General features: G+C 32.9%; 1 protein-coding gene across 1 annotated transcript; it reads left to right on the top strand.

Annotated features, from left to right (window-relative positions):
* Positions 1 to 405: 405 nt before the first annotated feature.
* Positions 406 to 5,012, top strand: LOC114393400 (acid beta-fructofuranosidase-like). Its single transcript, XM_028354738.1, has 7 exons — positions 406 to 975; positions 1,645 to 1,653; positions 2,552 to 3,408; positions 3,669 to 3,830; positions 3,938 to 4,173; positions 4,334 to 4,421; positions 4,512 to 5,012. The coding sequence occupies exons 1-7, from the start codon at positions 594 to 596 to the stop codon at positions 4,713 to 4,715; spliced, it is 1,938 nt and encodes a 645-aa protein (XP_028210539.1). The 5' UTR covers positions 406 to 593; the 3' UTR covers positions 4,716 to 5,012.
* Positions 5,013 to 14,944: the final 9,932 nt, after the last annotated feature.

Raw genomic sequence — 14,944 nt, 5'->3', positions numbered from 1 at the left:
ACAGTGAGTTCAAATCTTATTACTAATGTGAAAATTTTGTTAGTAAAATTATAAACAATCATTGAGTCTTGAGATGTGTTTGGAAGTGAATCCTGCCGCATCAAACTCACATAATTTTTTTGTAATGAAAAATAATAACCTTTTCCAAAATTGAAGGTTTTTACCATCCTTACACATGAACAACAAACAACAAAACAAAAGAGAGTGAGGAATCATTGCAATTGAAAACTGTGGGGCCATGAACCCCCCAATTATGCATGTTGTCCCAGATAGATGCCTGAGTTCTGAACTCTGAACCTCGACACCGGGTCCTATCTCATCCACCTCACAATCAATGCTTCCTAATATTTTTCAATTTTCAATTTTCATATCAACTATATTGGATTTCTCCAGACCTATAAAATGTGCCAATGTGAGCCATAGCATCTCACACTTCACAACTCACACACTTTCAATCCAATCCAATCCTCGCACACATGCATGCTGTCTCTTCCAAAGTTGGGGCCAAGTCATAACTACATTTCCATTGTTACCATTCTTTCTTTCCATCCCAACCACTTATTAAGCGTCTGATCCAATTTCTTTCTCTCACCATGGATCATCGCAAACCATTGTTACCCACTTCCTCTGACGATGCTCCAAATCCACGCACTCGGAAGGACCTTGTTCTAATGATTTGCGGTTTGTTTTTGCTCTCTTCCCTTGTTGCCTTTGGAGGGTACAGGGCCTCCAACGCGCCACATGCTGACGTGTCATCGCCAGCATCGAACGATGAACAACCTAGTCCCACATCGGTGCCTTCTCCGAAATGGTACCCGGTTTCGCGGGGTGTTTCTTCTGGGGTGTCGGAGAAGTCATCAAGCATGTTTTTTGCGGTTAAAGATGGAGCTTCGGAAGCATTTCCTTGGGACAATAGCATGCTGTCATGGCAGAGAACTGCTTTTCATTTCCAACCAGAGAAAAACTGGATGAACGGTAATTTTTTTTTTCATCTACTCCCAAATGACGACAAATTATTCACAACCTTCATTATGTTATTAGCTCTTTCTCCTAGATTGAAAAACATGATTACATATCACTTAGAAATTATTAAGATCACATGATTCGAAACACTACTATAATTTTTCATTCTTTGTTTAGAATGACACGGTTGAAATTAACTGCCAATATAACTTCCATTTTGTTGTTTGATTGCTTTGTAAAGATGTCGTATTGTATGAATAGTTTTCTTCGGCGGTGAGAATGGGATTTAAGAAACGATTGTCACAGTTTTGTGGTTTCTGAAGTATAACTATATGGATTAGGATTTCATTGGTGTCTCTACTTGGAAAAGGATCCTATAGTGAACAAAAAGGAAAAGGGTAATGAAAAGTGATAGAGACAATTATCAACGTTTAGCCTGTAAAAAAAGTTTATTTTTTTAAAACGAGTTTTTTATGGGGTCAAACCCCGTCTTGCCAGAATGATTTGTTTTAATTAAAATAATAAAATAAAAGTTTGTGATTACCTCTGAATGTTTTGACAAGTGGTGCTGTACTGCCGATACCAATTCTCTTTTATCTCAAGCTAATTTTTTCCCTTTTTTTTTTTGGTTGGATTGCTGTGACTTGGACTGATTGGGGAATCTGGTTTGCTCTGCTTCAGATCCTAACGGTAAGGGCACTTCTACCTTGCTTAAAGTTTGCATAACCCTGGTTTAATTTCTTGCTAATATTCTTCTAATTTTCCTAATTTCGGATTGAATTGTCTCATTTCATTGTAATAAATAATAAATAGCATCTAAATACTGGGACCGAGTTAAAGCTGAGCTGGGTCTGAGTAGTTCAGTTTGATTTTAACACCCTGAAATTTTGGTTTAGCAGTATAAAGTATCAGAAATTAAGCCAGCCCCACAAAATTATCGATCTAGAAGCAATTAACTTTTCCGACAATATAGGAAAATGGCATATTATGAATATTTTAATCGAGTTGAATAGCATAAAATGAAATAAGATGACATAAGATACAGGAAGTAAAATGAAATGAAATAAAAGTAAATAATTATTTTATGTTAAAGTATTTTTATAATAGAATAAATAAATAAAACATATTTTATCTCACTCCTTTAATTTTAGGAGAAGAAAAAGGATAGTTAGTGGAATAAAATAGAATTCATCCTATTAAATTTAGTTTCATTTCTTTTCATTTTAATTATTTAAACAAAAAAATCTAATTTCATTTTATCTCTTTCTATACCCACTAGCTTTAGCATATATATATATATATATATATATAGTAGTAGAGTTTGAGTAATATACATGAAATTATAAATTCTGATTTTGCTGTCACCCTTGTGCAAGAAATCTTTTTCTAGTCATTCCTTTCATTTTAGATAATTTAAACAAAAAAAATTCTAATTCAACTTTATGTAATCTCTTTCCATCAAAATCCAAACATAACTTTGAACTTCTTTTGTTCAATTATATAATTTGTAATAGTTTGGATCCACAATAATTACTGAGAAGTGAGAACCTTCTTGACATGGTTGCTACAATTTATGCATTCATTTCAGGTCCTATGTACTACAAGGGATGGTATCACTTCTTCTACCAATACAACCCGAACGGTGCAGTTTGGGGTGACATAGTTTGGGGACACGCAGTGTCAAGGGACATGATCCACTGGCTTCACCTTCCACTAGCAATGGTGGCTGATCAATGGTATGACATGCAAGGTGTGTGGACAGGCTCAGCCACAATCTTACCAAACGGTGAAATCATCATGTTATACACAGGTTCCACCAACGAGTCAGTGCAGGTTCAAAACCTTGCATACCCTGCAGACCCCTCTGACCCTCTCCTTGTGGATTGGATCAAATACCCTGGAAACCCCGTTTTGGTGCCACCACCAGGCATTGGTGCTAAGGACTTTCGCGACCCGACAACCGCGTGGCTCACCTCCGAAGGGAAGTGGCGAATCACCATAGGATCCAAGCTCAACAAAACAGGCATTGCATTGGTTTATGACACTGAGGACTTCAAGAGCTATGAGCTCAAGGAGGGTTTGCTTCGCGCTGTCGATGGCACCGGCATGTGGGAGTGTGTGGACTTCTTCCCTGTGTCCAAGAAGAATGAGAATGGATTGGATACATCTGTTAATGGGGATGAGGTGAAGCATGTGATGAAGGTGAGCCTGGATGATGATAGACATGATTACTATGCAATTGGGACTTATGATGAGAAGAGTGTCTTGTTCACACCAGATGATGCTAAGAATGATGTTGGTGTTGGATTAAGGTATGACTATGGGATATTCTATGCATCCAAGACGTTTTATGATCAGAATAAGGAGAGGAGACTTTTGTGGGGTTGGATTGGAGAGTCTGACAGTGAATATGCTGATGTAGCCAAAGGTTGGGCTTCAGTTCAGGTATATTTATATATAATATAAGAGTTTAATTTTTATACACCCATTTTAAAAAAATTATATTGTTAATCAATCAAAAATCATGTTATATGTATGATTTTTAGGACAATTATCGTAAGGTCAATAACTTACGATACATCACAATTTTCCATTGAATGACAACTCTAATAAACTTCCTTTTCTTTTTATTTTTAATGAGTAAATGTGTTCTCTGACTCTATTATTAATATTAGTAACATAATTGTTAAATTTTGATTGTACAGAGTATTCCTAGAACTGTGGAGCTTGATAGGAAGACTGGCAGCAACTTGCTTCAGTGGCCTGTTGCTGAGGTGGAGAGTTTGAGATTGAGAAGTGATGAATTCAAAAATTTGAAGGCTAAACCAGGGTCAGTCGTGTCAATAGATATTGAAACAGCCACACAGGTTTGTGTTCATGATATCAAGTTTCTAAAGTTGTAGACATTTAGCTAGTAGACATGAATAAAAATGTGAAGTTAAATTACATTACATTTTATCTACCAATGCAACAGTTGGACATTGTTGCCGAGTTTGAGATAGACAAGGAAACCCTTGAGAAAACACCTGAATCCAACGAGGAGTACACGTGTGGCAACAGTGGTGGATCTAAACAACGTGGTGCCTTAGGACCTTTTGGTCTTTTGGTTTTGGCAGATGAGGGCCTTTTTGAGTATACTCCTCAGTATTTTTATGTCATTAAAGGGAGCAATGGAAATCTTAAGACTTCCTTTTGCGCTGATCAATCAAGGTATTGGACTATCTATTAATTTTGAACTTGAAAGTTATCCATATTTTTGGATCCAAAACACACTATATATTATACCCATCAACTTAATTAGAGACATAAAATAATTTTGTGTTAGGTTGTACCAAAATTCAATATTGAATTTGTTACATTGCTTTTGTAGGTCTTCTCAGGCAAATGATGTTCGCAAGCAAATCGTTGGCAGCGCTGTTCCAGTACTTAAAGATGAAAAGTTTTCCTTGCGGATACTGGTAATTAATTGAGCTGACCCTTTTAGTTTTCTTGCTCAAATAAGTGCATATCTTATAAACATTAGCTAATGAATCTTAATTATAATTTAGGTGGACCATTCTATTGTTGAAAGCTTTGCTCAAGGTGGAAGGACGGTTGTGACATCTCGGGTTTATCCAACAAAGGCAATCTATGGAGCTGCTAGGTTGTTCTTGTTCAACAATGCTACTGAGGCCACTGTGACAGCCTCACTCAATGTTTGGCAAATGAATTCTGCATTTATACGCCCATTCCACCCTGATCAGAAGAATTAAAATAAATAATTAAATTGGAGATAAAAGACTTGTAGTCACAAAGGATCGGAAAACATCTTGGGGTGGCAATTTGTACTCATCAATTGTTTACCTTCCCATAAACACACATAAAGTTATGGGTTCTTGCTCAAAGCCCATTCCTTCATTTTTTGCTCATTTATGTTTATGAGAATGTTTATTATAATTTTATCATATCATGTTTAATGATTCTTACAAGAGAATCTGTTTTTCAAAGAAATATGATGCAAATGTTATCCGATTCAATTCTCTGGTAAAAATCTTTTACGTTATTTGTTATATTAATTTTTTTAGATGTATCTTGAAAGCAAATTTAATAAAAATTGTTTATTGTAAATTTTTTCTTCTAAATAACACTCTTAATCTTTTATCTTTTTGTTTATTTTAATTTGATCATTTATCTTTTAAATTAGGCTTAAGGTTCTTTTGTTAGTTTAGAATTAATGTTAGTAATTTTAACATAATAACGATTGAAAATAGCCACAAAACAATACTTATGAGTCGGGACAGGTCTTTGCACAAGTAATAAAGTGGCAATTTCTATAATAATATTTAAAATATTTAAAAATTAGAAAAATTAAAAACTCCTTTGTGAAAAACGTAAAGTTTCCGTGCTTGATTTGTCTTTCACAATTTTGTGAATCTTAAAATTAATTGATTAGGAATTTTGTTACCTTTTTTGTTTTGATCAACATAGTCGAAAATTAAATAACTTTGTTGAAGCATGTGTGAGAATAAAATATTTGAATGTTGTAGATTATACGAAATCCATTTTGTTTCAATCTAAGCTCAAATATTTTATTTCACGTGATTCAGGTTGCTTCTACCATGCAAGTAACAACATTAAAAGTTTGTTTCATTCTGACTAAGAATGAAAGAGAATGTGCATTATGTCAAGTTTCCATGTGGAGAAATCCATTTTTGCAGCACAAGTTTAACTTGATCCACTCAATTCTTTCGATCTAGACATTCATTTGTTGTAAAATTTAAGACGTTTTGATTGGAACATATCAATGTAGAGCAACCCGCAATCAATTTTAAGATTGATGGAATCTTACAAGAGAAATTGGGTAATTTTTTTTAATATTCATCGTAAAAGACTTTTTTAATTTTAAATATTTTAAGTATTATTGTAACCGTAAAAAATCGCCACTTTGTTTAATTAAGGTGTGCAGAAACACTTCCATAGTTAATTAATTATAAATTATTATTCATATTTCTTTTATTAAGTTATGTCTGAATGAGAAGTATTAAAATTACAATAAATTTAAAATACCATGAAATTTGAATTGCTCTGATTGAAATTTCTTTTATTCTCTAAATACTTTGTTTAGATAAATGAATTCAAACTTCTAAGTGGAGATCTATGAAGGATAGATTACCTACGAAAGAGAACTTGATGAAAAGAGGAATTGTTACGGAGGAAGCTGATTTGGTATGCCCTCTGTGTAACCAACACCCCGAAACTGCATATCATTTATTCATAAATTGTGAGTTGGCTCAAAGAATATGGCAAGCATGTTATAGTTGGATTTCATCAAATTATGCTTTTGTTTTCCCCTATTCGTTACAAGGTCACTTCTGGGCACATTCGGGTATTGGAAAGACAAATAAGGAGATTCATACTTGGAAAGTTATTTGGGGAGCTGTTATGTTTTTTGCATTTGGAAGAAGCGAAATGGTGTGATATTTAATATGGATTCTGTTGATTGTTTTGTCATGGTGCAGGATGTTAAATTTCTGGTTTGGTCTTGGTTAAGGTTCTGTCAGGAACATGCAACTATTCATTCGTACAGTGGAACAACAATATCTCTGCATGTCTGGCGGATTTAAAATAGGAAAGTGAGGAAAGAGGGCCATATAGTTATATGGGCTGAATATGTATATGACTAGTGATGACAGAGCACAGGGGGAAAGTTTATATAGGAATAACCAATTTTATTCGGGTGATTTTATTTTTTTGAATTCAATGAAAGTAAAAATCAGAAAACGAGAGAAGATAAATGAGTTATTAACAAAGCATGGCAGTCTTAGGATAGTGACTATAAGGGACTAATCCGATATATACATAAAATTATTCAACAAAGCATCATTGTTTTTGGGAAACATATATAGTGTATTTTGAAATAAAGCATCCATGCACCTTGAACTTTGCATTTGCTATATATACTTGCACCGAGATAACACTTACAATAACAACGAGTTTTCTACATGTGGAAAGAACATAGTTTGTCGGTTAGTTGTGCCTAAAAGTAGGGATTTGTGGAGTGAATCAGTCAAAAGAAAAAAAGATTAGTTAGTAACTTTAACGGGGGACACGACCGATCGAAAACAAGAAAAGAAGGCTCTGAAGGGAAAAATCCTCTGCCTCTTTATCCCTGCAGATACCTCAATTGGTGGATAGAGTGCCAAAATACCATTAGCAGCAACACACCCCAAGGCATTACAAAACGTGTAGGATGTAACATCCAATTTTTTATAAAATAAATTAAAAAAAGTTTTTATTTAAAAATAAATAAAATTTTAAAAAAACAATGAAGTTTTTATAATTGGATAAATAAGGAGAAATAGATTTATTAATTAAATGATTTGAAAGAAAAAAAATTATTTATTCATTTGATAGAAAAAAATAGAGTTTTTTTTTATAACAAATAAATAAATAAATAAATAGAATAAATAATAAGCTAAAAGACCCTAGATATAAATAAAGACATATTAGGTTAGTTTTCAGACTTACGATGTATCTCTACTTTTTGTTCTCTCACATTCGTTTTCTCTTCTCCCTGTCCCAAAATCTTCTCTTTTCTTGCATACACTCAAATCTATTTCAGTAAAAATGATAAACTCGGACTTGTTAACCGTTGGATTGTCATAAAATTTTAACATGAGGTTTGAAACTTATTTTCATACATATCCACCGTTGAGATATTCAAGATAATGTCTATGGTGGAAGAAATGTCCCTCGCACTTAGCTTTCTCTTTTCTTGTATACACTCAAATCTGTCCCAGTAAAACTATGATCCTGGACTCGTTAACCGTTGGATGATTGTGAAATTTGAACACCACCTTCGTAACTCAAATACACACAGTTTCTCACCATTGAGGTTTGCGAAAAATGGTTTTACAGAGAGAAATTAGTCTCGCATGTTGACAGTGAAATGGAGGCTACAATCTCTTCCCCTTCTCTCTAACGCTTGGAAACCCTAATAGAGAAAACTGGGGAAAAATTCAAGGAATCTTAGGGAACTGTTAGAGACGCTGTTATCATTGTCGGACTACACATGTGAGCCTGCTTAGAGGTAAGGGATGAGTTTATCGCAATTTGGGTTAGAATGAACATGTGTAAGGATCCTTAGGGGATTAAATTAAAATTTATTTCGGAATGTTTATTAAATTATAAATACGAACCAATTGATGTCCTGATGCGAATTGGTTGATAAAATTGAGTGCTCTTGGTGTTTTCGTGTTTTAACCTAGGATTTTGATTCATTGATTTTGATATGATTGTGTGAAATTGTTTGAGGGGTTTTACTCCTTATGTTGAGAGAAACATTTTTGTAAAAATTGTTTGTACTTTGAACAAGATTTGCTAGATTGGCATGATAAATTGTTATATTGAGATTATGAAATTGTGCCTAAGTGATAAATTGAATATGTGATGAATTGTGAGATAACATGCTGTTTTGAGATCATAACATTGTTATTGGGATTGAGTATAAGTGCAAAGTTGAACATGCGTTAATTTGTGAGATGCATGTAAACATGTGATGGTGGATTGTGACGTTGTGATATGTTAAAATTGTTTATTATGAAATTTGGTTGTGAATAAGTGTGTGGTTAACACTTGATATGACAATACTTGTGTTGTGAGATGTGAATTATACAATAACCCGACTGGTGTTTACCTTGAGAAAAATATTTATGCGCAGTGTTAAATAAAAAATGTAGAATTCCTAGATAGGAACCTAAAGTGTTAAATTGGATCGAGTGGCCTCAGAATAATTAAGAATGAGGGGTTGAATTAATTATTCCTAAACCTTTACTAATTAAAAATTACTCTTTTAAGGCTTTTACTTTTGTTGTTAAGAGAATATGGAGTAGAAGAGAAACTTAACAGAAAGTAAAAGCGAAAATTAAATGCACAGCGGAAAGTAAAAGAGTAGGGAAGAAGGAAACAAACACACAAGAGTTTTTATACTGGTTCGGCAACAACCCGTGCCTACATCCAGTCCCCAAGCGACCTGCGGTCCTTGAGATTTCTTTCAACCTTGTAAAAATCCATTTACAAGCAAAGATCCACAAGGGATGTACCCTCCCTTGTTCTCTTTGAACCTAGTGGATGTACCCTCCACTAGAACTGATCCACAAGAGATGTACCCTCTCTTGTTCTCAGTCAAACCCAAGTAGATGTACCCTCTACTTGTACCACAAAGGATGTACCCTCCAATGTGTTAAGACAAAGATCTCAGGCTGTTAAACCTTTGATACTTTGTGAATGGGGATACAAAAGAATCATCAGGCGGTTAGTCCTTTGAACACTTTTTTATTAGGGAAATGGAAGAATCAAAAGAATTCTCAGACTGTGTCGTTTTGAATTCTTTGACAAGAGAGAAGGGAGACACAAAAGAATTCAGGCGGTTAGTCTTTTGTTCTTTTGGAAAAGGGAGAAGAGAGACACAAAAAGAATTCAGGCTGTTAGTCCTTGGCGAATTCTTTTTGGCAAAGGGAGAAGGGAATGAAAAAGATGAATAGCACAAGTTTTCAAGGTTTGGAAAAACCAGAAAACTTTGGAAAGCTTTTGGCAAAAGGAAGAAGAAGAAGAAGTTCAAAGAGACTCAGAAATCAATGTGGAAAACTTGCTTGTGTAAAGAATGAATTGGAAAAGATTGATTGGTAGAATGAATGAATTGAAAATGCAAAACAAAGCCTTGCTTTTATAAACTCTTCATGTCTGGTCAAGAAGGTCATTCAGAAGAGTTATAACTTTTAGAAAAACTTAAAACCCATTTGAAAAAGTCAAAACCTTTTTGAAGAGTTACATCTTTAGATTTTTTAGAAACAAACACTGGTAATCGATTACCAAATAAGTGTAATCGATTACACAAAGCTTTTGAGTGAAACAATGTGACTCTTCACATTTAAATTTGAATTTCAACGTTCAAGGACACTGGTAATCGATTACCAAAACATTGTAATCGATTACAGCCTTTTGAAAATATTTGGAACGTTGTAAATTCAGTTTGAAAACTTTTTCAAACTCATTTTGCTACTGGTAATCGATTACAACAATATGGTAATCGATTACCAGAGAGTGAAAACTCTTTGGTAAAGGTTTTGTCAAAAACTCATGTGCTATTCAAAGTTTTGAAAAACTTTTTAATACTTATCTTATTTGAGTCTTTTCTTCATTCTTGAATCTTGAGTCTTGAATCTTGATCTTGATTCTTGAGATCTTGAATCTTGAATCTTGATTCTTGATTGTAGACTTTCTTCTTGAGTCTTGAATTCTTCTTGATTCTTGAACTCTTGACTTGTTCTTGATTCACTTGAGTTGTTCTTTGATCTTTGAGCTTTTTGTTCATCACCTTTGTCATCATCTTTTGTTGTCATCATTGTTATCATCTTTTGTTGTCATCATTGTTATCATCAAAACACCTTTGAATCATTGTTGATTCATCATGAAGTTTTGCTTCCACATTAGACGTGTTTGAAACACAAGTGTGAGATCGTGAGTATTGTATAATTTATGAGCAGTGTCTGTGTGCAAAAATTGTTTTAGGGATTAGACCTGAATCAGGAAGGTGAGACCCTAACGGATTCTTCGAAGTCTGAGCCTTGGGAGTAAAGACACTCGATTTGAGTGCTCCTTTAAGCCTATATTGATCCCATATTATTGGAGCGCTCTCACAAAATAGAGTGATATTGACTAGTCACCTTATGATTTTACTTAGTGAGAGTGACCTAACATACCCATTGTGTAGTGTGTCTTGTTATGTATTTCTAAGCATCCCAGGATAATTTTTCACTGACATGATACCACATTGCATATAGGTTTGAGCCTTAGTATAATTGTTGCATAACGCTTGCTAATTGTTTATTATGAAATAGATGAGTGTTATTACGTCTTGACTCGAGTGTGTGATTCATGTGTAACATGATTGGTGATTGAAAAATGAATTTTAAATGATAAAGTGGTGAAGTGACATGAATTGTATTATGTTGAGCTATGTTATAAAACTTTCATAATTTATTTTGATTACGTCTTTGTTTATTTGTATTTTTTTTAAAAATGTGATAACTCATTCTCTGTGTGCTATTTGTGTTTGGATCATGTGATGATCTCAAACTTTGTGTTCGTGAGAGCAAATGACTAGGTTGATGACTTTAAAGAATCTCGTACTAGAGAACGTTGAGACTCAATGCTCTGATAGGATGTGACACTGGGGATGAATTTTTATTTTAATTGTATGATGTTATTTTATTTTATTTTATCTCACTGATTTAACAAAAAAAAATTTAAAATTTTGACAGCCTTGTTATGAGTTAAATATATTTTTAATAAATTTTATTTAATAATATTAAAGCGAATGTGGCACTTTTACTCACATAAGCTTCTTTATGTTAATTAAATAAAATTATTTTAGTTAATTCTATATTTTTATATATTTTTTATTTACTTATATATATGTCAAGATAGAGGGTGTCACATAAAAAAAAAAAACCTTGCGTTAGATTCTTTCTTCTTTTCATCATTAATTTATGTTGTATATGCATGAAACATATGTCTTGCTATTTCAATTCACTTTGTATTTGGTAATTTATACATACTTGTTAACAATAAAAGGTAATGGTAAATAAAGTTCACGATACCTCAATGTTGCACTGCACTTTACATTTGTTTTTAATTATTATTATTGATCGATATTAATTTTTGGTATAAGTATTAATTGCACCCTACGATCTTGTTTCTTCCTCATGTCATGTTTATCTTTTTTGCTTTTCTTCTTTTCTTTGTTTTCCTCTTTCAATATTTTACTGTACCTGTTTTTTTTTTTTTCCATTTTGTGTTTCACTTTAAAAAAAAATTAAAAGCATGAAAAATAATTAATTTTGATCATGCCATTAAACTAGCTACTTTGAATTCTGAACTTGTCTCTCTGTCTCTTCCCTGACACTATAGATTGGGGTGATGTCTCTCAAGGGCGTATCCATCTGGGGTTGTTCCAAAGCTCCTCCTCAATTGGGTGTTGGTGTTGCCAATTCTCTCTGATTGGGAATCTAAGATATGATTTTGAGAAATGCCGCAAATGGGAATGCTGTTGTATAGACACTGATGATAAAGATGAGAATCTTCCTAGTAAGTTACTATATGATATCTCCCTCCCCATCACTTCTTTTATTCCAAATTCTTCTATTTTAACATGTATTATTGTAATATCGTGTAGTTAAGACTTAAGAGTACTTTAAAAAATTTATAATTGAATACGTATCTTAAACATATCGTATCCTAATTTTTAAGAATTGATGTATTGCCATATCCGATGCTCGTATCATATCTATGCACCATAGGATGGCATCAATGGAGAATAGTTACGACTTTTTGAGTGCAGGCATGCACTGTATAGTTCTGGCTTCAGATATTACATTGATATTTGCTTCTTATAGTAAACTAAATTGTTGTTTTAGTCTAATTAGTAATTTAGTACACTTTGAAGTTTGAACCATGCACCCGTGTTAGCATATGTATGTGTATGCATGCAGATAAAAAAAAAAAAATATATATATATATATATATATATATATATATATTCATAATATAATAGGTGCAATTTATGTTTTTTCAAAGGTGCGTTTGGCTTATCCGGTATGATGCTTGATAGTTTGTTTTCAAATTCATGGCATTGTCGCCTTTGCTAACTAGTCAATTGGCCAATACAGGGACTTCCAGGGGCATATAGTGAGGATGCAGCTTTGAAAGCGTAACCAAAATGTGAGACTGTGCCATATGAAAATTTTGAAGATGCATTTAAGGTTCTATTTTTCCTTGTTTTTTATTATTAATTTCTTCTGTGTATGTGTGTGTATTTGATGCATTAACTTGTAGTAAGTTATAACTACTGCAGTGATAAATTGAAAATTCTGTTACTGGAAGCATCCACCGTAATTATGACTTACTTCTTCGCCATAGGCTGCACATTGTTGGGGAGGTGAAGTTGCGTGTTAACCACTACCTTTTAGGATGGCCTAATGTGAGAATGGAGAAGACGATCGAAGTTGTTGTGAGTCATACACAGTTCTTTTTCTATTTTTTCCATTCTGATAAAGAGTGAATAAATATAATAGAAAGTTAGAAACACACTTTCTATACTTTTCAACATACTTTTTTATTAGTTGAAATTTATTAAAAATAATTAAATTTTATGAACCATATGTTATATTTAATGATTTTCTCATCTGAGTTTTGTAGTTTTCAATTTTAACAGAGAGAGAATATGTTTGAAAGAATATGAGAGTGTATTTCTAACCTTCCCCTAAATATAATGCATTATTTATTTTTTTTCATTTGAATAAGTGGATGGGTATTATGCATGATTCTGCTTTAAGATAGCAGCAACTTTACAATACTATTGGATTACATCAATCATATTTAGTGTTCTTCTATGTAATAATGGCTTGCCTCAACATGTCAACTTTCAAGTCATGCTTACATTGGATATTTCACAAAAAAATATAAAACAAAAACATGTTTGTTGTTGCTGGTGAAGTCAAGATTTAAAGTCTAGGTAATTTATTGCAATTCTCGTAGGATGATGATGTGAATGTTACTCGTTTCTTGGTCCTTGCCAGAGTCTCTATAATTGCAGGAACTGACAGGCCCCATAAGGTATACAAATTTAGTTGTTTATATTTAGGCTTAATTATAAATTTTATTATTAAACTTTTATTATTTTACAAATTTAATTTTGTCGTTCAAGTTTTACTTTTGTGAAAAGTCACTGATAAGTGATAAAATTTATCAAAATAAAATTTAGGTGGTAAAATTTATAATATGAAAAAAATTGAGTGTAAAATTTACAATTAAATCTTATATTTATCCTTTTATGAATTTGGTGATGAGTTCATGTCTTTTCTTTCAGACTAGCATTGTTTTCAGCCTAGGAGAAGGTCCTGGTGTAATGTTCAAAGCCTTGTCAGCTTTTCCTATGCGAGAGATTTGTCAAAGCTGTGTTATTTTAATTGATATTCGACTTTTGAAATTAAAACACACATTCATTACTGTTATTCCTTCATGTAAATTCAGATAGAGAGTCGTCCACTGAAGTAGCATTGTTAAGGGTTGTAGATGATTCAGATGAAGGGAGTGCCATGTAAGTAATTTTGTTCCCTGTTCAAGATTTGTAACAGTAAAATTTATTAGTTGTAAGCCTCACTGTGAAATTTACTGAAATAAGTTGAAAAGAACTTATTTTACTAAGCTTGTCCATTAACTCTTCCTAGCACCCACTAATATAATATAGCTTTATTCTAATAAAAATATTTCCAAGTCTTCGATTAAAATCAGACTGGGTATAGTTTTACTTCACCACTATGATCTTATGATTCTTGTATTTTGTATAGAAATGTATTGCGAAACTATGATTTTAGGCATAAAACTTTTCTGGTGGCAGGTACTTTGACTATCCCTTCTATGTTGATATCGAAGCTTCTATGGCAGAAAGTCGCGCACAAAACTCGAGTGACTAACACCAAACACAGAAACAAGCGATGGGAAAATAACAGTGGAAACAAGTATTTATTGAAGACTAACTTTTGTGAGTGAGTGAGAGCGCGAGAGTGAGAGAATGAGAGGGAGGGAGAACGAGAGCACCAAATGTAAGGAAGAGTGAGAGATGATTCAAAATAAACGTGAGAAGAGAAAAAGATTGATAATTTAATTTAACTAACACAAAATCAATGTTAACATGAGTGAGTTAACATTGACTTTTTCAAAAATTAACATTAACCAACTCGTGTTATTTACGAATATGTCATCGTGTTTTTGTTAATATTAATATTTAAAAAAATCAATGTTAACATAAATGTTATATCCGTTCTTTCTATTAGTGATTTCAGGAATTTATTAGTTTTCTTCGAGTTCTTGGTTGTTATCCAATTATGGATACAAGTATTATAGATGTTGATTGCCTTAACTAGGAGCAACAGTCAATATT

This window comes from Glycine soja, chromosome 17 (genome assembly GCF_004193775.1).
Source record: "Glycine soja cultivar W05 chromosome 17, ASM419377v2, whole genome shotgun sequence".
Classification (NCBI taxonomy): Eukaryota; Viridiplantae; Streptophyta; class Magnoliopsida; order Fabales; family Fabaceae; genus Glycine; species Glycine soja.
Note: the sequence above shows the minus strand (reverse complement) of the source record. Positions and strands in the feature narration are given on the sequence as shown.